General features: G+C 40.2%; 1 protein-coding gene across 1 annotated transcript; it reads right to left on the minus strand.

The window, feature by feature from the left end:
- Positions 1-663: 663 nt before the first annotated feature.
- Positions 664-23,042, minus strand: LOC115941560 (2'-5'-oligoadenylate synthase 1-like). The gene is made up of 8 exons (XM_081826512.1): positions 22,506-23,042; positions 21,474-21,660; positions 18,837-19,027; positions 16,481-16,641; positions 12,148-12,272; positions 6,098-6,287; positions 2,504-2,713; positions 664-1,969 (listed from the first exon to the last, which is right to left on the minus strand). Exons 1-8 carry the CDS (start codon positions 22,662-22,664, stop codon positions 1,813-1,815), a joined length of 1,380 nt encoding a protein of 459 aa, XP_081682638.1. The 5' UTR covers positions 22,665-23,042; the 3' UTR covers positions 664-1,812.
- Positions 23,043-23,298: the final 256 nt, after the last annotated feature.

A 23,298-nucleotide genomic window follows, 5' to 3' on the forward strand; every position in this document is an offset into this window, starting at 1 on the left:
CATATGTGCATACATGTGTATCATTGCTCATTTCTCAAATCAGCTTTCTTTTTGTGTTGGCTCCATTTTTAGGCAGGCTGTCTCCTTGGAGCAGCAAGATGGTGACCAGCAGTTTCATGCTTCCCTCATAACAGCAGAGGAAATTCTCTTCCCCGCAGTTCAAATCCAAATTCCAGAACTGAGTATAGTGGTGTTTTAGTTCAATCAATCACTGTGCCATTCCTGAGTCACATGTCTGTCCCCCTAAAACTAGTGGTCAATTCATCCCACCTAAACAATGTAGACTTAGTGGAGAAGGAGGAGTCACCTGAGGTAAATATGGGTTCAGTTACCCAAGTGAGGAAATGTGGCCATTTCCCAAGACATTTTAAAAATATTTGTCCTTGGGCGCCTGGGTGGCTCAGTTGGTTAAGCGACTGCCTTCGGCTCAGGTCATGATCCTGGAGTCCCTGGATCGAGTCCCGCATCGGGCTACCTGCTCAGCAGGGAGTCTGCTTCTCCCTCTCCCACTTCCCCCTCTTGTGCTCTCTCTCTCTCTCACTCTCTCTCTCAAATAAATAAATAAAATCTTTAAAAAAAAAAATATTTGTCCTTAAGAGGCTTCAGAGACAGAATGAACAATAGAAGAAATGCAGTCTCTCCAACCATTAATTGGGGAAAAGGAATCAGGGTAGACAAAAAATAACAGATGTCCACTATGAATACATTGTACCATTTCCAAAAATCAAATCCATCCTCAAAGGACAAATTTTGTCACCATTACAGATGTTCAAAAGAACATTCTCCCCTGAGGGGAAGTCTAAAACTGTTTCCAGACCAATCACGTCACTGGACTAAGCATACAAGTTCTCTGAGGGCTGGGCTGAAGGGGCCAGTGCTCATTTATATGTAAGAGTTCTGTCATGTGGAGAAGCCTAATCACTCACATTAATCTGCAGTCACACTTCATACATCTTCCGTGTTGATGAATCGTTGCTATGAAAGTGAGTTAGGAAATTTCCTCTAGTCTATTTCTGGTGGGCCCTGGCTTTCATTATCAGTGGCTGCTAACGCTACTTAACAGAAAAGAAAACAGTTGATGCCACCGATTGAAAACAGTTGTGGCAAAACTGGACAGTTCATAGCCTGGGTACTTTATTTGCCCTTACTTATGGCTGAGCACCTTGCAAGCTTAAGAATGGCTCCACGCTGACCCATGAGTTGTGACATAAAATGATTTTGGAAACAGTTTATTCTGAGGCAATCCATGGTGTTTCTTCCAGATATTCCCATGTTTCCATGTAGTGATTTGTTAGTTTATTTCTGGAAGTGAACAGGCTGTACTTAGTGCAAGCAGGTTTTTGTAGGGAAATCTTGAAAACACAGGTGACCCAATGAAATACCAGACCACCAGGAGAGTTGAAAAGTCAACCTGAAGCCATAATGAACTAAAACTAAAAAATGGGAGTGATTTTACCCTTTCAGTTAATCTTCTCTCAAATGACCTGGGAATTTTGTCTTATTTATTTATTCACTGTGGCTACTTAGATTTTTAAAAATGTTTTTTGGCTTTTTTTGTCCACGAGGCCACCAAAGCAAATAAATCCAAAAAATGGGAGAGGAGAGTTCAATTCTTCTAAAGGCTGAAATGGATTCTTTTATTTTCAATGATGACTCATATCAATATGTTTGTTAAAGATGAGGTCATTAACGTCGTGAATTAGAGTAAGGCAATCATACTGCCTTTCATCCAGAGTACTCTAACTGGGAATACGTTCGGCATCCCTTTTATTTTCTTCATGGAAATCCAAGGACAGTAGCTCCTTGCCCATTTTACCAGTCATCTGTGAAAAGCCAAGGGGGCTCAGCTCTCACTCTGCTGAAAAGAGGCTTCAGTAGGCTATGTCTCGCCACAAGGGCAACTTCGTCCCAGGCATTGCAGGTGTCACAAACGTTGACAGTAGGATTGGCAGGGTCTAAAATGAACGGCCTAAAACAAAACAAAACAAAACACAAAACTATCCACGTCTGAAATCAGTTTTGATTTGTTATATAGTGAGAAAAGGGGATGTCAGAGTTAAAGAAGGAAGGTGGTTAAGAAAAGGACTCTTGGAAGGGTGGAAGCAAGTCCACTGCAGGCTAATACCCATCAGGAGACAGCATCTTGCTTCTGCCCCCGCCCCCCCAACCCAACTCTGATGCCCTCTCATTTTTCCTCTTCACCTCCAGAGGCATTTCCTCCCTGATTTCCTGTCTTCAGTTTCCTCCCCGCTTTCCTGTCTTCAGTTTCCTCCCCATTTGCCGTGTGTATCCACAGTTGATTCATTCTACTCAAATTACTCATAATTCACACTTGAGAATTAAGGTTCTGTGAGAAGTAATCAAAGGGAATTGACTTTATGCTAATTAAGGCCTTCTCATTTACAGTGAACCACAATCAAGCTGTTCTTGCTCCAGACTTTTCTTTCTGGATGGCAAACATGCTTCCTCTATCCTAAGAGCATAGAAAAAGATAAATAGTTACCTTGTGTGTTTCTGGTTCACCTTTACAAAAATGGGGAACTTGGGATGGTAGTGTCTGTGCCAAACAACATCGATTTCTGCATATCGAACCAGAAGCTTGAGGACTGCCCTCATTCCCTGCACCAGGCTGAAGAGCAGCGGCTTTCCTGCCAGCTCCCAGATGTGAATGGTGAGGAGCTCCACTGTGTAAGAGGAGGGAAGTCTCCGGAACCTAGACACACAGGATGAAGTGTTGTCTACTTCCTTAACCCAGAAAATGAAGACAGATTTACTCAGGTAGGAGAAAAATTTCAGCCCAACAGGCAATTTACGGAAGAAGAAATTCTATTTTCAATCTTACTACTTATCAAACAATAATTTTCCACCCCTCAGATTGGCAAAATATAAAGAATTATAATATCCAACATGGGTGAGTTTGTGAGAAAATAGACAGTCTATTGGTGAAAAGGTAAATTAATACAGTCTTTTTTGTAAATTAATACAGTCAACTCTATACAAATTTGATATGTTCCTTCCCTTTCATCAGCATTTTCCACTTCTATTCCTTCTGTAGAGAATGTAGCTAGTCTGACTTGAGCACACACTGAATTTTGAAGACTTATATTTTAAAAAAGGGAAAATATCCATTAATAATTTTTATATTGATTACATGTTGAAATGATAACATTTTGGACATAGTGGGCTAAATATATTATTAAAATTAATTTCATCTATTACATTTTACCCTTCTAGATATTGCTACCAGAATATCTAATAGCATATGTGGTTTGTATTTGAACCTCACATTATATTTGTCTTGAATGATTGCACTGTGCTGTACAGTTGTTAAAAGAAAGTAGATCTCTAAGATCTCTAGATACAGATATAAAAAGATATAGATTAAATGAAAAACAATTTTCATAGTGATACATAAAGTGCAAACCCATTTGTTCTTTGTTTTTTAAAAACTAAGCATACATAAAAAACAAATTTGGCAAAATATGTCCTAAACATTGTTAGGGAGGTGGGAATTTGGGGTAAAGAAGGAAAATTTTTATATATTAATCTTTTAAATTGCAGTTTATGTACATCAGGGAAAAACAAAATAAAAATTAAAGCTGAGGGTTAAAAACAAACTCATGGGAGAAAAAATAAACCAAATCAGATAGTTTCAGGATTTCATGTTGGTTGATATCTAATACGTATTTTTGTTGCCTCGGCATTCATTAGCCATAGCAATCTCTTTGGGGATATGTTGCAAAATCAAGCAGTTTTTTCCCTAACAGAATGAAAATATTTTTGTACTATCACTGTTGGTCATTTGTTTTTACTTAAGTAAAGGAAATAGGAAAAACTAAAAGTAGAAAAAATTTTTTGTCCCGGTAATGAAATAGCAAACCAGATTTCAGCTGATCAATAATTCAGTTCTTGCTATACTCCCTTAGGGGTTGACAACAACAAACACCAGACTTCAAATCCATCTCCAATTGAACGAGCTAATACTCCCATGTGCCAAAAGAAGCCATGGTTGAAAACCACTCAAGCAGGAGATGCTCTTCATATTCCATGAAAGTAAATGTAGGGGGGAGAAAGACATTTTACGGCATGTTTACATGGGTAGTTACATACCTCTGACACGTGTCCATACTATCTTGTGTTCTATTTGAGCCCTTTGACATCATTTCATTTAACCCTTTCCACGTGTTACGTGCTCCCAAATTTGTCTTGAATAATATTTCAGCATATCTGTGTGCAAGTTTGTTTGCTCTTCAGGAGCATTTCTGTTGTTTCTAGTTTTCCTTATCTTAGGCAGCACAATTCTGACCATATTTACATGAATTCGTTTTTTTAAATGTGATTTATTTTCTCCAAGGTTGGTTCTCTAGGTATTTCTTAATTTTTTTTTACACCTTTATTTTTAGTACTCTTTTTTATGACATTTTTAATATAAATGGCCTCAACTCTTTTTTTTGAAATCAAGTAATAAGTAAACATTTTTTTTTTTACTTTTTACTATCACTTTTTTTTTTTTAATATAAGGGAATTACGGGCGCCTGGGTGGCTCAGTTGGTTAAGCGACTGCTTTCGGCTCAGGTCATGATCCTGGAGTCCCGGGATCGAGTCCCGCATCGGGCTCCCTGCTCAGCAGGGAGCCTGCTTCTCCCTCTGACCCTCACCCCTCTCATGTGCTCTCTCTCTCTCATTCTCTCTGTCTCAAATAAATAAATAAAATCTTTAAAAATATATATATATAAGGGAATTACCTTGACAAATAGTTCGAATATTTTAAAATCCTTAACACATAATAAATATTTAATACAACATTACCAGATTACTTTCCCAAAATAGAAAACCAATTACCATATCGTAACATATGTGATGCAATTTCCCCACAATACCACCCTTTTTTAAGTCTTAGAATTATTGTTCTGCTATATTAATAGATAAGTTTCTTTTTCCAGACCTATAAATGCTCTCCATTAAAAAAAAATAATAAGTGTTAGATTTCAAAACCAGGGCTGTCATCTGCCAAGGATCTACTTAGGCAAGAAGCTTTATTTCTTTGTTCTTCTATCTTTAATAATAAATTTTTACTCAACCAAATGAGAAAAAAACATATAGAATGTGTAGAGATATTTAGATACAGGAGATAATTATACAGAAATAATACGTGTTTGGGCGCCTGGGTGGCTCAGTCGTTAAGCGTCTGCCTTCGGCTCAGGTCATGATCCCAGGGTCCTGGGATCGAGTCCCACATTGGGCTCCCTGCTTGGCAGGAAGCCTGCTTCTCCCTCTCCCATTCCCCCTGCTTGTGTTCCTGCTCTCGCTATTTCTCTCTCTGTCAAATAAATAAATAAAATCTAAAAAAAAAAGAAGTAATACGTGTTTTTGCAAAGTGACTAATATTTTCAATGGTAAACAGAAAAATATACAAAGAATAGAGTATATGATTCAGATGAACAAATCAAGAGTATTAGCAACTTCATGCAAAGACAAAGAAGACATATTCCTTGTAGAAAGTGCCGTATATAAATATGTTGTAGTAAATCCCCTGTCTCTGCTATTTCTGCCAAATGGAGAATTCATTTCTACTTCTTTACCAAAAGTTTATCTTAAATTCCTCAAAGGAGTCACTGAGTCTCCCTCACATCCCTTCATCATAAGTTAGAGCCTGTTCCTACCAAAGGCAAGGGAAGATACAAGAACATGCACCCGCAACTTGAGGACCCCAGTTCTCTGAAAGACAACTCTGCCTTATCAAGAACCAGCTACAGAGGAAGGAAAAATTGAGGCTTCAAAGAGTAAACACCCCATTCAAATTGTGCTAGTAGTTTCCCTTTCCTTTTTCCTGTGCCTTCCTTCTTTGCACCAATCCATCTGGTTATGCCACTGAATATTTTTGTTTCTGTTCTTTGGTTCCTACCAAACCATTATGTTGTTTTGGAATAATGTAATACACATGTTCCATATTCTGGACAGCCCTTTCTCTCTCTCTCTCTCTCGCCATATATTCCCTCTCCTCTGCCTACCAAGGAAGGAGGTGGGGCCTGGAAGTGTAAAGGAAAGGGATATGAAAAGAGGAAGGCTCACTTGGTGCCCATGTGCTGGTACATACTTATTTTCCTCCATGGACCTGGCAAATGATGTCTTGAACCAGTGTATCATTAAGCGAGTGAGCTCCTTCACCCTTGCCACAGACGCCTTGACAAAATCCACTTGGTCTGGCAAGAGGGCCAAGGCACACAGCTGCGCCACGTCCCTGTCGTCACAGAGGTACAGTTTGCGGTAAAGGTGAAGTTTTAAACCTGTTCACACCAAGGAACAAAGACCATTGTGAGTATTTGCTCCCTCCTCTCCTTTCCTGGTTTCCCCTGATACAAATGAGCTATGTTACTCTGATTAATTAGACCATGGTCATTCAAAACTAAACAGTTTTTTTTCTTTTTAGGAAAGTCGTTTGGGCTTACCCAAGTCATTAAAAGAGAAAGCTTCAACATCATGATACCGGAGCAGTTCAAATGAGCAAACTCTGGTACAAGCAACTCTGATGAGGCAGATTTTCTGTCTATTTGCAGAGGAAGTTTACTTCCCAGAAGCATATTTCATTACCTTATGCAAATATAATCTACATATAAGCTAAATGTCATCAGGCTCTCTCAACAATAACCTATATAATCCCCCTTGTTTAATATCTAAATTGTCCCGGGCGCCTGGGTGGCTCAGTTGGTTAAGCGACTGCCTTCGGCTCAGGTCGTGATCCTGGAGTCCCGGGATCGAGTCCCGCATCGGGCTCCCTGCTCAGCAGGAAGTCTGCTTCTCCCTCTGACCCTCCCCCCTCTCATGTTCTCTCTATCTCATTCTCTCTCTCAAATAAATGAATAAAATCTTTAAAAAAAAAAAATATCTAAATTGTCCCTATTTGTATACATACTTGCAGAAGAGATTCTACTACCTGGACTCTTGAGGGAATTTATTATATTTATAAAGGTAGAGATGATTTTAAAGATGTATTTAGGTCAAATTTAAAACAAATAATCCATTTCAGTTAGTGATAGACTAAAGAGGGAGGAAAACTAAATTAAATGGCAAGAATGATCAAATAACCATCTGTAGCTTAATACTACAACTCAGGTTGTGCTTATTCTACTTGTATGAAATACAAATGTTTCGTATCTTTGATTGTAATCTATTTAAATTTTCCCAATTCAACACAATTAGAAGTTCTAATATGAATTTATTTTGGACAGCCCTTATATTTACCTATCCTTCTGCCCAACTAAATTGTCACACAATGACACCCTTGTTAATTGTGGCAAATTTCAAATCTACAATACATATTTTAAAGTTAACTTGGGCCAGGAATTTTATTTTACTTATAAAATACATTTTACAAAAATAAAACTTATATGCCTTGATCTGGATTCCTAATTTCAAACATATCTGTACAGTCTTTTCATACTGGTCCAGCTGCTGAGGGTCAAATCAGAGATATAATAGTAGGTTGATTATCAACAGATTAGAGAGCAAAATCAAATTCCATAAGCGAATAGAGTTATATATGGCAAATATTATAACAAACATATTCTAGTCCCAAACTTCCCAAGCAACAATTATTAGAACTATTAAAAAAAAAAAAAAAAAAGACCTTTCAGTTTTACTGGGAGGCTCTCTGCCTTTCTTAGCAATCAGACTCAGACAGAAACTCAGATTTATGATGATAAAAATAAAAGAAACAATAATTTAACTCAAATTTTGGTATCCAATAGGTATGTCAGGTATTTGATGACCTACTCTAGCTGATAAAATGTCAGGGATTATCTCCTCAAAGCCACCACTATATCAACATTTCCCCTCCTTCCAAGTTCTTCACTGGTAGGAACCCAAGTTAGGGGTCTCTAACTTATTTTTGAGGCTTATGATTTTTTGTTTCTTCTCTGTGTGACTTAGGTGAGTCTTTATTTTATCGCCATCATATCATCTCCATCACTTGTAAAACAGGAATACTTAGCTCCCTTGCTTTGAGTCAAATACTATTCTAAGTGCTTTATCATTATTAACACATTTACTCTTTGACATCCCTGAGATACAGGAACTACTATTCTCTCCAGCTTACAAATGAGGAAGTAGATTCCAAGAGGTAGTAGGCTGCCCAAAGTCAGCATGGCTGGGAAGTTAAGCCATCTGTTGTCACCTTACTGCCCTCTATTGCAGGTTAGATCTGAGCCCAAATGCTTCCTAACTAACGGCTAATTCAGGGGTTCTCAGACTTTAATGAGTACAAGAATCATGTGGGAATCTTTCGATTTGCAGTTTCTCATTTAGTAGGTCTGGGATGGAGCCCAAAATTCTGTATTTCTAGCACGTTCCCAAGTGACGCTATTAGTACTGATCTGAGAATCCTATCTGGAGCAGGAATGTTGTCAATCATGGTCTTGTCAGATCTCAGGGCTCTGGGCTGCACTGTGGCACACGGGCCATGCTATTACTTGTTTAGCACATATGTAAGATGTGCAGGGAATAACATCAAGATGCCTGTGAAGATTTGAGGTGATCATCTGAGTCTTGCTCTGACAATTATTAGTAACATATAGTTGCCCACTAAAATTCCTTGGAATCCTAGGACTTGTCTGAGTTGCTGGACTGTTGTTGTCCTATAAAACCCACTCCCCATCCTCGTGGAGAGAAGCAGGGCTACCTAATAATTTCACAGGCTTTTTCAGTTCATTTCACACAGCTGTGCTCAAGAACTTAGGGGACTTAGAAGCCAATGTAAAAATATGCTTCTTCTCCTCTGGGAGACATTTTCACTTGAGAACTACTGATACAGTCTCAAATCCTCAAGACGATTACCCAGGAGCTGCTGTTGGCTAACAACTGTGCTTTTGGAGTCTGCACACAAGAGAAAGAAAGCATTTGCACAAATATGAGAGCTTTATGAGCCTATGGTAAGACTTAAGGAGATGGAATTATCTTTTTTAAAAATAAATATTCATTGTACCAAGCATTTTGCTACATGATTTCAAATTAAATCTCTTATTTTAATTCTGGCAACTATCTCTGTTTTATAGATGAAAAGAATGAGACTTGAGAGTTTTACATGACTTACCCAAGGTCTCATAGATAATATGAAATAGATCTCATATTTGGCTGCAAGCCCAGGGTGTTCTCTCCATTATAGAACTTGGATATTGTATCAGACTACACAGGTCCTAGACAGTCTGAAGGACCTGGACTTACATCCCAGCCCTTGCACGGACTGGCTACATAACTGTGGGTAAATCACTTCCATTTTCTAAGGCTCAATTTTTTAAATATTCAAACTGGAGATAGTAGCTTTCTTTTAGGTTTTTTTTTTTTTTGCAAGTCAAATGAGATCATTTAATCAGATTAACTTTAGGGCAATGAGAATTATGTATGGCATATAATGGGTGCTGGATACATCACAGCATTTCAAAAAAAAAAAAAATCTCACAGGATCAGCAAGATTACAGAGCCAAGAGGACTTACTAGAACTGTAGGATACCCTAAGAGTCCACACTCCCTTTCCTAGTACCCTATCTTATTTCAGAGTTCCCCATACTTCTGTCTTATTACAGATGATGTTATATTAAAATGACCGTTTTATGTGTCTGTTTTCCCCTCCAGACTATAAACCCCCTCACGTCTTATTCATGTTTGTGTCCCCAGTGCTAATAGTCCCTAGAAGGTGGCAAGCATGCAATATATGTGTATTAACAAATTATAGCACAACAGAAGAGAATTTTAATATGAGCAGCACACTGTCCAACAGTACTGATAAGTAAGAGAACTACATCAAGAAAGTCAACATGTTCCTCTGGAGTCTGGCTGAGAGGGTAGGGCCAATGTTATGCTTATTTATTCCCTTTATTCCATAAACAGTTACTGAATAATAAAGTGCCAGGCACAAAGACAAAGCTTATGCTCAAAGAGCTCAAAGCACTGTGGGAAGCCAAACAAGAGGATCGTGCTGCGGCGGTGATACAAGGAGAAAGGAGAAAAGCAGAAGAGGCAGGTCTAGGAAAGATTAGAGAAGGAAGCTGAGCTGACACTGAGCTGAGTCTTGAAAGGTAAGCAGAAACTTCAAGGCAGGGTGTAGGATGAGGCAGGTTAACAAAAATGTATCACTGGGGGCGCCTGGCTGGCTCAGTCGGGAGCTCTTGACTCTTGACTCGTGATCTCAGGGTCGTGAGTTTGAGAGCCTAACATTGGGTAGAGAGTTTACTTAAATAAACTGGAAAAAAAGAAAAAAAGTGTATCAGTGGAAACTGTGCAAAGAGAGACAGGAGAGAGCGTGGAGCTTTAGGGAAAAACAGATACTTCAGGATTACTGGGCTCATGAAACTCCTCTACAAAATGTGAGCTCCAAAAGAACAAAAAACTTGATCTCCTATCTAATCCATTTTAAGTATTTACATGGTAGATATTCCACAAATAATAGTCCAATGAGATAAATGAGTAGATCAATTAAAATGTTTGATACGTCCTGCTAAGCTACGGGAAGATCACTGGTCATGTATTGGCTCATGGCAGTTTCATATCCACCTATCGCTGCAAAGAGAATATATATGTATATATATATATATGTTTCAAGTCAAGCAGAAGCCTAGATTCAACTTCCAAGTTCTCTGGAGAATGTATTTACATCTACATAAATCACTTAGTCATTTGGGCTCTGCTTGGGCTACTATAACAAAATACCATAGACCAGATGGCTTAAACAACAGAAATGTACTTTTTCACAGTTCTGGAGGCTGAGAAGTCCAAGGTCAAGGTGCCGGTAGATTTGGTTCCTGGTGATAGACCTCTTCGTGGCTTGCAGTTGGCTGCCTCCTTGCTGTCACATGGCCCAGAGAGGAAGTTCTGGGGTCTCCTTGTCTTCTTCTCAGGGCACTAATCCCACCAAGGGGGCCCTAGCCCATGAACTCTTCGAAACCTGATTACCTCCCAAAGGCCTCTCCTCATAATACCATCACACTGGGGGTTAGGGCTTTGACATGTGAATCTGGAGGGGCCCACAACAGGTCCTTCATCTTCTTGCCTAATGGAGATACTTTATCCCCCCTCTTTATACGTATGACTAAATTTTATACATCATATATCATTCCAGATATCACATCTTAGGGATAAAAATAACATCACAATGGCCATAACAATGTCATTCTATGACTCTGCCCTTCTCATTTCCCATTTCTTGAAGGAGTTCCCTCAGATTTCTCCCCCATCTAAGATGCGCCCATTGACTAGCTCACATGTGCTTGCAGACTCTTTCTTTCTATACTGCATGCTATTTGCTATCACCACCTTCTCCCGATCTTCTGTGTAGTTCCATGTCTTCTGCAGCTGCTGTTACCGAAGGCACTGATGGTCCTACCAAAAACAGTAATGCCATCGGGGTGGTCATGCTTGCCAAAGGCACAACTTCTTCTGCCAGTACCAGGAAAGTAAGAGCATCAAGGAGAGAGGCCTGTTCTTGCCTCCTCTTCAGTCTGAGTGAGGGTGCTTCTCGGCGGCTCAGGCACCTCTGGACGCCTTCCCCGCTCACACAGTAACCCCAGAGCTGCACTCTACCACCCAGGCTGCAAAGCCAGGCTGACCTGAGCTCTGGCTGCCACAGCAGACAGCCAGGAAACAGCTCTTCTGCTTTTCACTCACACTTTTTGGAAATCTTTCTCCAAGAGACAGGGCTATGCATCCACTGGTGCTGAGTATTAAGCACCTCTCTCTTCAACACTGATCTGTTGAGTTTGGGTCCATGTTGTGTTTCTAACCCATCTTTCCCACTGGAGGAGACTCATTTACCCTCTTGAGTCTGCCAGATGGTGGCTGAATCCTGGTGCAAACTCAACTTAGGCTCAAGTAGGGATTCCTGCGCTCTTTCTCTACTCCATTATACTGGACAAATAGTCAATCCTTGATCACACTTTTCAAGTTAAAAACTGGCGGCATAGAGATGCATGGTGTTTACGTGCTATAGAAAAGAAAAAGGGCTCCTAAAAACACTCCATGTTCCAGTTCTACTGCAAGCAATCTGGTTCCCTAAGCCTTGTTCAATACTGCGTCCAGATATAGTCAGTCATCTATAAGTACAACCTGAAGAAGCAGCCACTTTAAGGCTTCCTGTGAAATAAGAAAAATACATCTTACCTGTGGAGGGGGCAGGCCCCAGGATGTCACAGTAGGCCATGATCTCAAAGGAATGCCTGTGAAGACCTTCGGTACATACAAAATTGAATCTTAAAGACAAGGGTGCTCTCTTTCCCATTAGGATCCTTAAAAAAGGAACATGACATGTCATGAGAAAGAACAGAGAAAGGAAACACAAGATGATGTTCAATCATCCTTCCCCTTACTCTAGCCCTGCTACTCTCTTGGATATTTCTTGAACATTCCAGAAATGGTCCCTCCTCAGGGTCTTTGCAATTGCTGTTCCTATACCTAGAAGGTATACCTCATTGAAGATGATCCTTGTGGCTCCAGTCTTGGCTTTATTCAGGTGTCTGCTGCACCAGTTGGCCCTTCCTGGCCACCCTTTAAAACAAGAGCTCCCTCCCGGTTCCCTGCCCCCTTCCCCTGCTTTATGTTTCTTCATAGCATTTAGTCACCACTTGGCATTATATTACTTGCTTATTTCTCTCACTCTGGGGTGTTAGTTGAACAAAGGCAGGAGCTGTGTATGTTTTGTTCACTGCCCTGTCCCTAGTATCTGACGCATAGTAGGTAATTAACAAGTAACTATTAAATGAATTATCATCTGAATATGGATTGGGGCACTAGATATTACTAATCATGAATATGATGAAGTAAAATATTTTAAAAGAAATCAGACTTCTACTTCTGGATATAATGGAGTAGTTTATAGAAGACTGGTGCTCATTAAGAACAACCAGAAGATTAGATTTTAAAAACCATGTGTAAGTATATTTGAGAGGCACCAGGGAGCTGATGAAGCTGGAGAGGCTGAGGCCCCGTGAGGGTGGGGGCAGCACATCATGGAGAGGTGGACAGATACTCTGCTGCTTTCTTTCTGGGGACATAACACTGACTTGGGGAATAGACAAGAGGCTGAAAACATGGATTTTGTTTGGGCAAAGAGAAGCTGCTGGGATTAAAGAAACCAGCAGAACCCTGCCAAGCTCATGGGGCTGACACAATGTTAAGAGACTTGGAGGCCACAATCCTGATGAAAAGGGAAGGATGGAGAGTTGAACCTGAAATATGACCTCTTCCCTCCAAACATCTGCTGAATTCTGAAGATGCTTGAGACAAGTATGGTTAAAGAAACAAAGCAGGACCTCTTGAAGAATTGAATGGGATTGTTGACAGTCTTGCCTTGCCGGGGTTAGACAACATGGATTAGGGTTCAGTCTCAAGGGCTGAGGAGACAAGGACTAGGGAGAAGTCCCTGGTGAACATACTAGGTTGTAACAATGATCCATCAACTTGGCCACACATCAGAAGCACCTGGGGATCCTTAAAAAAAAAAACCAATGCTCTCGCCTTCACACATGTTTTTTTAATGGGTATGAAGAGTGATGTGGGTAATCAGCTCTCACTCTATCCATCTGGTGAAGAAAGAAAGAGTAAACCCTCTTTGGAAAAATAACATCGGCTAAAGCATCTAAGATTTTTTTATGCACGGTGTCCTGGCTTTAATCTTTAAAAATCACTAGAAATTCCAAGAGACAGGGCTATGGGAGACATGGCCATAGGTATGTAAAGCTTACTTGTGTGAATACCAGAGAGTTTGAATGAATTATTAGATCTACTGAGGAGTTCAGAGTTCTGGAATGGGTCAAGGTTAATGAGGATGTCAGTACTATCTTAGGCTACCCTGCATGCACCTTACAGTCCAATGAGTATCCCAAAAGATTTTTGCTAATATTATTAGTAGAAATGAGGCATGGGTCATAGCAGTGCCTGCTCATGAGCCCTCAGGTGATATTATTTGCCACTTCCTGTTCTTGTCAGCCCAGTCCCTGAACACGTCTTGTCTTGTCCATGTCTTATCAGGACAACTACCACGTCCTGTGATGTGGCTCTAAAAGCTTTAAGATGCTCTGCCTGGATAATAAAATGAAACAGAGAGTCTTGTTTTCAAAACCTCTAAATCAAAGCCATAAGAGATAATGAGGAGAAGTCCCCATTATAACCATAACCATTATAAGCATGACACATATTTTATAGCCGTGTCTCCTTAAAATCTGAGAGTATGTTTTCCTATTGTGGTTTTTTAATAATAAACACACTGATGTGTAAAGAGAGGAGTACAGTTCCTCTGGCGTGTAAATGATTTCCAGTACCTTGGGCTTATTGGGCAAGTCTCCTGAGATTTCATTCACAAGCAGGGCCCAGCAAATGACTGACACAGAACAGTTGTTGTTACCAGTAGGTTAAGGCATAGACTAGTTTCAAAGGAAAAGAGTTTTTTTTTTTTTCTCACACCCATCTCTCAAAATAGAGTAACTGAATAGCTTTAAAAATAACTGCAACAAACAATATATCACCAAAAACCAGGCATCAACTGAAACAATAAACTCTCTCAGTGGGTGGGAGTCAAAACCAACTGTCAGACCCACGTATCTGCTTCTTTTCCTGTTTAATTTAATTTTCCCTTCAAATGAATTGTGGTATGGTCTTGGTCTGCTGCATACAGATCTGGGCACAGGACAACACCTTGGACAGCCTGCCTCCTTCCCTGCCTTCACATTCCTTCTTCAGTTTGCCTCAAAGACTCATTCCTCAGCAAATATGCTCCTTTTCAGCCACCGGAACCATTCAGCAAAACAAAATGTGGGATAAAATAGATCCTGGGCTGAATTAAAACAATTAGTCCCTGGAAAAATCACTCGGGGGAAGAGAAAATGAATAGGCACTTAACAGGTGCAAAGGAAAGACGGTGGTTACCTGGGAATTCGGTTCAACTTTAAAGGGTTTCAATTAAATTATTTAATGAGTTGAAAGAATAGAAGGAACACAGATGAGAAAATGAGTTTGCTTGGTTTTAGTCAGGAACAATTAGAGCAAATGAACTAAGGTTTTCAGGGCTGTTATTTTTCATGGGTTTTACTTCAAAACTCATTCTGGAAATCCAAAAAGTAAAGATCTTCAAGGACTGTTTTTCTCCAGGAGGAAGGGCACCTGAGATATGGAGGAGGGGAAAAAGCTTTAGGGAGAGTGCGTCCATAAGGTTCTTTGAAGTTGGGTGGGCAAGGAGTATAGAAAAAGGACCTAACAATGAAAAATAAATATTTTGATTCCAAATAAGGTCACCATGGGAAGGGTATAGCTTAACTCTTATTTTTAATGTGTCTTTAGAGTACATTAACATTCTGTTTTGATAAATAATAATAACAATGGTGTAATGTACCCTATAGTTTACAAATTTAATGGGGAAAACTTGGAAGAAGTAATGGGTAAATGAAAAACACATTCTCCCCTTTCTCCTTTTTGTTTTCTTTTGTCTTAAAGGTGGTCTTTCTCCATCCAAAGTGTAATCTAATGTGAAACTCCATCGTTTCCCTTTCTGCCTTTCCAACCCAATGGACTTCATTATAGTCACCATCATGCCATTCATCTGACGTCTTTTGCTAACTACCACAATTTAGTAGGTGTTTGGTATTCCTGAAGGTAGTGTTCTTCAATAAAAGACACATTCAAGCTACTTCTCTGTACTCAGTTGAAGCAAGGGCTTCGTAATGAATCTATTATTTAAATTAAGAAACAGTCCTGGGACCCTGTTTTAAAACATTGATCTTATTTTCACATTCAAGTGGCACCTAGCTTGGTCTATTTTTCTCAGTAAAAAATGTTTTCTTTGTTTTACAACACAGATATTTGCATTTTTCTTCATCCACAATTCACTAGACTGAAAAAATAACAGGAGATGTAAAAATGAAATAGAAAAATAAATAACAACATGTCAAGGCTTTTTCATTTCTTTCTTTTTCTCTTTTTGGAACTTACCAAAACACACACACACACACACACACACTCACACACACAACCCAGGCCTGATTAGTTCAACATTTGGAGCAAAGAGGAGACATTGTGTATAATGTCAGCAAAGCCACATCAGCAAGAGACCCCGGGATACCGCTGAAGGGAATGTTTATCAGACAAATGTGTCTCAAAGATTCTTGGTACTTGGAGGCACCTTTCCCACCCCTTCCTGTTTGCATTCCTCAGAGTCAGATTTCAGCTAAGGGGATGGAAATTAAATAAAGGTGCATTGGAGAAGACATAATTAGTCCTTAAATCATAGGCTCTCAAATTCATGAACTTTCATTGAAAGTTTAGCTAGAAATCTTTAAAAAAATGCCTCTGGGGCAATCTCTCCATTTCCTCCCAAGAATTTAATGTTAGCATATACAAATAATTATTACTCAATAATGCCCTTTTGTGCCAAGCTCAGAGTTTCCCTTAGCTGACTTTTCCACCTGTGGAATAAAAGAATTCACAGTAACACCTTCATCCAGACCTGTTTCCATGCGAAGTTTGCTTCAAGTTTTCTCTCAGAGCATCCAACCCTTCTCTCAGTTGTTTCTTGCAATGGTTCACATTAGTAAACACATCACTGAACAACACGATGTCAATCTCAGAGCATCCTTGGGTATCAGTCCCCTTTACATAAGAACCACCCTGTGAAGATGAAGGATATAATGTGGGTGAAACCAAACTAACCTTGAGGGAAGAATGGATTTCAAGTCGTAGCATTTTAGGGTCAATTAACATTGTGGAAGAGCTTAAATATGTGCAGTTGAACCCCTTGGTTCAACTTGACAGAAAAAAGAAAAAGACGGGAGAAAGAGAAAGTAATCTATCATGGTCTACTGAGAACTGAGCCTCGCCTATGAAAAAGAAAGTATACTCTGCACAAAAAGCCTGAAAGTCCTTGTGAAGATTTACAGCCAAAAGTTCTCAGACTCTTTCTGCTTAGAAGCCACTGGCCTGGAAGGAATCTATAGGGGCAGGAATCAAATTCACCACGGTACAGCCCACAGCTCACAATGGCAGTCCTCAGCGAACACCCAGACAGGCGGCTCCAGCCTAAGTGCCGGAACACACACCCGACCCGAGAGAGTTCGAACCGGAAGTGACTACCCTTCCTGGCGGATGTCGTTTGCTATGCTTCTAAATAGATCTCGAATGATTTTCCATAAAGTGTTCTGTAATTACAGTTAATGAGAATTTACTTCAGATCTCTTGCTAAATGTAATTTTATAAAAGTCAAAACGTTAAGTAATCAACAGCACATCGTTGCCTTCTTTAGCACTCAAGGAGAACTTTAGGTTGCCAGTTCCCGAAAGAATCTCTTTGTCAGTTAAAACAAACAAACAAACAAACAAACAAACAAACAAACAAACCTGTTACCTATGATTTGGGAAATATCATGTCCCAAATAAGGCAAAAGCAATCTGTCAAAAGTGGACGGCGACACACACTGACAAAGCACTTTCACGACAATAGAAAGCATTCCAAAGCTTGGCTCCAAAGTCCTTCTGTATCTGCTGGTCAGGAGGACTAGCTCAGAGGGGTGCCCTGTGCCACACTGTCTCTCCCCCACCCTAACTCCATTCTTAACACAGTTCTCACTAGTGCAACTCATTTATGAAACCTGTTCCCCATTAGAAATCACAGTGACAAGGGAATATGAGAAATGGAGTTTTTAGCAGCCTTAACCTGAGAGTTCTCAATACACTAATGTGTACCATCAATCTCCAAGAATGGAATAAAGGGCACGACAATTCTGCTACTTAATCCATCAGCGGCTCTTGTTTTGAGCAAGCACCATGCAGGACCCGAATCAAACACTGGCTCCCGATTTCCAGCTCTGTGCCCGCACCTTATCTCTACAGAATAATATACATTGTTTCATAGTCAGGGTTTTGCCATAGCTATCTTAAAGAAGAATTTAATCACACTCATAAATCATATTTGCTATTGAGTTACATTAAAAAAAATCACTTTTGCTTTTAAATAAATGTATGGCTTAAAGATGATTTTATAACAATTATATGTGCATTTTGGGGGCATCTTTTAAAATTCTTTTTTATTTTTTTTAAGTAATGTCTACACCCTTTGTGGGCTCAGACTCACGACCCCGAGATTAAGAGGCTCCTACTCCAACTACTGAGCCAGCCAGGCACCCCTATGTGTGCATTTTTAAATGAAGGATAGAAAAATTATCATGAATAAAAGGCCCTCAGAACTGCCCTATATTTTTTCTCTAAACACTGATTCGAGAGTATGCACTGATAGTATTAATGTTACCAGTAATAATAACAATAGGGAGGAAACCATACCATCCTTGTTATTGGGATCCCTTTCCTATGTTCAAGCCATTTTTCTTCAAGGAACTTTTCCATGCTCTGCGGACAGCCATTCCTGGACACACGGAGTTGTCTTTAAGTTGTCAGGGAGCCCATCAGCGCAGCACCTAATTATTTCCACAGGCAGACTGCTCAGCCATGAAAGAGGGCCCTGGGGGACAGGCTCAGCTCCTTTGCCTGAAAGCCCCTTAAGCATTTACAAATATCGGTCAAGTGTGAGCCAGTTCCTTGGCCCTGCCAATGTAAAGGCACTTTCATCCCTTGGGCAAAACCTGCCAACCTTAATGGGCTCCAGCTGTTGCATGGTTGAGGGCCTGTTCCACCAGCCTGAAGCCTACCCTGGCATTTCAAAGGGCTCCTTGCAGGCCGTGTCACCCCATGCAGGAGGCAACGCTGGCCTTTGAACATGTGGCCTTGCCCAGTTGATATGCGTAACCTCCATGAGAGAAGAATGGCTTCCGTAGGGCTGTGTGGCCTGGCCATAGGGCTGGGGGCTCAGATTACCTGGATCACTCGGGTGGCCGGCACCGGAAAACAAGCCTGGATCAGCGTGAGCAGGGCCCTGATCTCAGCCACACAGGCAGAGCTCAGAAGACCTGAGGCTGGGCGGATATTTTCATCTGCAAATCTCTGTAGCTCTTGGGGACTCTTACACTCCAACATATTATGAGGTGAAAATCCTATAGACATTTGGGCTGCATAGAGAAATAATCAGTATTTGATATTCACTGCACAGAAATAGATGTGAGGCTAAGGCAAGAATCTAATTTTATATGCAAATTACATCTAGTTAATCACCAGGACTACCTAGTTGTGATAAGTCCCTCTAGACTTAGCTGACATTTAACCCTAGGTCTCTAGAGAGAAATGGCTGAATTTTTTAAGAAAAAATATTCCACCGTTCTTATGTGAGGAAAAAGAAATCTTTGCTCCAATTGACTAAATCACTTTAAGTTTCTAAATGAAAAACATATCTGTTAACAAGTTTCAACATAATGATCCCAGGGTACAGAATTCCAAGTTAAACCATCTATTAAAAGTCTGAAATTGTCAGCCTACAGGCCATATTCTGCCCACAGAATGTTTGGTTTGGCCTGCAGGGTGTTTCCAAAAAGGAAAAACTGAGTCAACATCTAGAAATCAGGAGATAGTACATTATTTTTAAAGAGGGACATCATAGGTGTGTGTTTGTTTTGAGCCGGAAGAGCTGACAAGACTGACCCCACCCTTCACAAGAAGGAAGTGAATAACTGAATAACTAGGTTCAGTGAAAGGGGCATGTGAACCTAACCGACAATAGACAGATTCACAGGAGAAGAAGCATACACATTTTACCGATGTTAACATTTTTTTAATATGCACAGGGTTCTTTACAGAAAAGAAATGAAAACTCAAAGTAGCAGTGAAACCTGGGGGCTTGTATTCCACTTATACAAAGTACAATAAATTGTGGACAAGTGACTAGACAAAGGGAAGGGAGTTTGGGGCTTCTAAGGCCAATAAATTGTGGGAAAGTGACTAGGAAATATACAGGAGGAACTAATGGAGGGTAAAGGTTATTAAGGTTTGTTTATAAAGATTCATGTGCCATCTCTAGGTCTCCAGTGATAAAGGCTACTCTCCTGGTCCCAGTACAGGGGAGAGGGAGAATTGCTGGCTTGCTTTTAGGCAGGGAGAGCAGAGTGTTTCATTTACTGTGTCCCAACTGCCTCACCTCCAAATAATCAATACACCAAATTGGCATAATTTGGGGTGGCATATGCTGAGCCCCTTCAACAGCAAAGAACCTTTCATAATTTCTGCATTGGATGGACTAGGGGAAAAAAAATCCCTGAGTATCTGCAATCACAAAGTGGCCCTCGTTCAGTTTTATACAACTAATTCATATTAGCACTGAGAATTAATTTTTTTTTAATTTTTTTTTTTTTAAAGACTGTATTTATTTATTTGAGAGAGAGAGAATGAGAGACAGAGAGCATGAGAGGGAGGAGGGTCAGAGGGAGAAGCAGACTCCCGGCTGAGCAGGGAGCCCTTTGCGGGACTCGATCCCGGGACTCCAGGATCATGACCTGAGCCGAAGGCAGTCGCTTAACCAACTGAGCCACCCAGGCGCCCGAGAATTAATTTTAGATTAGCCTCTGGCGAGAGGAGAGCTCAAGTGCCTTAAGGAATTCACTAATACTCTGGGAATGAACTTTCGACTGGACCTTCCTCCTCAAGCATGTAAGGAACATTCACAAGAATTGAATATATATACTCAGCTACCAATAAAACTCAGCACATGCCAGAGAACTAATATCCCACAGATTACATTCTCTGGCCACTGTGCAATCAAATGAGAAGCCGGTAATAAAATAACTAAAAATACTCCATACTTTAAGAAATTTTAAAAACCACAGACTTTAAATAAATCACCGATCACAGAAGAAATCATAATGGAAATCAGAACATACTGAGAACTAATCAGTAACAAGAAACTTTATATCAACGCTCAAGGGATACAGAGCCCCTTGTGTAAGCTTTATCAATTAAGCCAAGTTAACAGATCGTCGTTTTTTTTTTTCTTTTGACATTTTTATTCTTTTGCTTGAAACATAATATCCAATTTATATACTACTCTCTTTAGGGAAAGTTCATCAAAAAATGATTACTTTTCAGTGACATCTCTGTATCCAGAATCAATTATTACTTCCTGGAAAAATTTTTATTTTTTAGAAGACTTTCATAGAACAGCGGTCACCAGTTAGTTTAGAGTACAGAGCACACATAGGAGAGCAAAAGATCTAAGATCTTAGTTTTGTGGTTATTTTTGACATGGACAGACCATAACCTGACTCCCACCTGAATTCCTGACATGGTCCCACTTTTGACTACAAGCCCATAGAATTGTGTTGTATTGTCTCTTTGAATGATACCTTGGTTTCCCAGCTTCTTCCTCAAATTTGGCTTTGTAAAATTATTCTCCGTCCCTGCCACCCCAAGAGCGTGTAGTTCCGAGCCACATCCTAGTTCCATCCTCTCCATTTTCTACTTCCTGTTCCCAGAAGCAAGCCCTAAAGCCTTGCGCTGAGGGAAAACCAAAATATGGTTTCTATGTTGCATAAATATACACAGAGGGAAAGAGCCAGGCATCTTTTTTACCTCTCTTACTGGCTGTGAAGCGATGCTCTTGTATTTCATGGTTCTCCCGACTAAGGACTGTTCCAAAGCGCCTTGAACACATCCTACAGGTTTTTGATATTTCTGTAGCCATATGCCTTATATTCCTTTCTTCTAGATTTTCCCAGCTGAGCTTGTGTGTCTCCACGGTTGACCTCTCCTGTACAGACTGAGAAAAGTAAACATATAACATAGGAATTACAAGAGCTATTTGAAAGGTCTCCTCATCTTCATTTGGCTTCTCACTAAATGCTCCCAATCGTGAGCAGAGGGATTCTCATTCTGTTTCCAAAATACAGCAAAGCCCATTCGTTCTTTGGATATAGATAGAACACTGCGGTAGATGAATAAATGAACCATGAGAACCATGGTGCTGGAAAAAAGACACATTTTTTTTTTTTTAATGGGGATGGGTTAGCCCGGTGATGGGTATTAAAGAGGGCACATATTGCATGGAGCACTGGGTGTTATACGCAAACAATGAATCACGGAACACTACATCAAAAATAAATAAATAAATAAAAAGCACTAGTTTTGTTTTATAAAATCAGAAGAATGACATCCTGGCTCTTTTTCTGACGTTTACTATTTGGAAGCTTTGGGCAAATCATTTCACCTAATTAGGTCTCTGCTCCCTCATGTGTGAAAGGGGGAGGAGGAGGGAGGGAGGTACATTCAGGTAGCTCTAAGGTTACATTGAAAGTAAAAATTCTGGGGCTGTGAGACTCCTATCACGTCACAAGCATTTGGGAATAATGATTATGACCACAGCAGCTGCTCAGGGTACAACACTTGCACCCCGTGAAATCTGCCGAGCATCCCCAAGGAATGGCAGCCCCGGGAAGGGGACCCTTGCTAGCGGGCTCCCAGACACAGTCACATGCTTCCCTGCTGCGTCCCACCACCTGGCCTATGGCCACGAGGTCCGTTCTGATTTTTAGTCTCCTGTCCATAAATCTCCATTAGGGGAATGAAAAACCAAATAAAAAGTAGGGGTGTCTTCCCCACTTGTACCTCACTGTGATCATGCAGTCTCTCCCTCAGGACTTCGTGGCCACATTCTTCGCAGTGAACTTTTCCAAAATGCTTCTGTCGAAGGTGATATCTCAGAGCCTTGCAGCTGACAAAATCTCTCCCACAGCACTCACATTTATAGCATTTCAGAGCCCACATCCTTTCCCAATGAAGTATTAGATGTAGATCCTACTGATGACAAAAACAAAAAGCATAAGTCCTTTGAAGAAAATCTAGTCCCTCACAGTTCACTAGGACACAGATGTTACTTCTAGTGTGCTAATTTGGGCTCGGTCCCATGAATGTCTTCCAAGAAATTTCTCCCTCACTAGAATCAAACACAGTACCTATTTAGATGAGCTGTTTGTAAACTTGGGCTTATAAACAGTAAGGAGGCTGTAACATCAGTAAAACCCAATGCAAAATCGTGTCTAGGTATATACGCACATTCTTCTAGAAAGGATTTCAAGTGAATCTGTGACCCAAAAGACGTTAGTAGCTGCTGCTTTACTTACAATCTTTACTCAAGGACTCTCCAAGAGCCATTGTCTCTTCAATTTTTACCACCCCATGAATTCCCATATTTGAGAAAGTTATCATGAGTAATGATTTATACATGTCTTCTGAATCACTCCCTGGATTTCTAAAAGTAGTTAAAAACAAATAAAAAGTAGGGTGGGGGGATGGGTTAGCCTGGTTAAAAAAAAAAAAAAAAGATAAAAAGCAGAAGTTTGTACCAAGAGACACAGTCAGGAAGATGTTGGCGATTCCAGTCTCCAGCGGGCTGCCCCCG

This window comes from Leptonychotes weddellii, chromosome 7 (genome assembly GCF_054177405.1).
Source record: "Leptonychotes weddellii isolate Sample4059 chromosome 7, ASM5417740v2, whole genome shotgun sequence".
Taxonomy (NCBI): domain Eukaryota; kingdom Metazoa; phylum Chordata; class Mammalia; order Carnivora; family Phocidae; genus Leptonychotes; species Leptonychotes weddellii.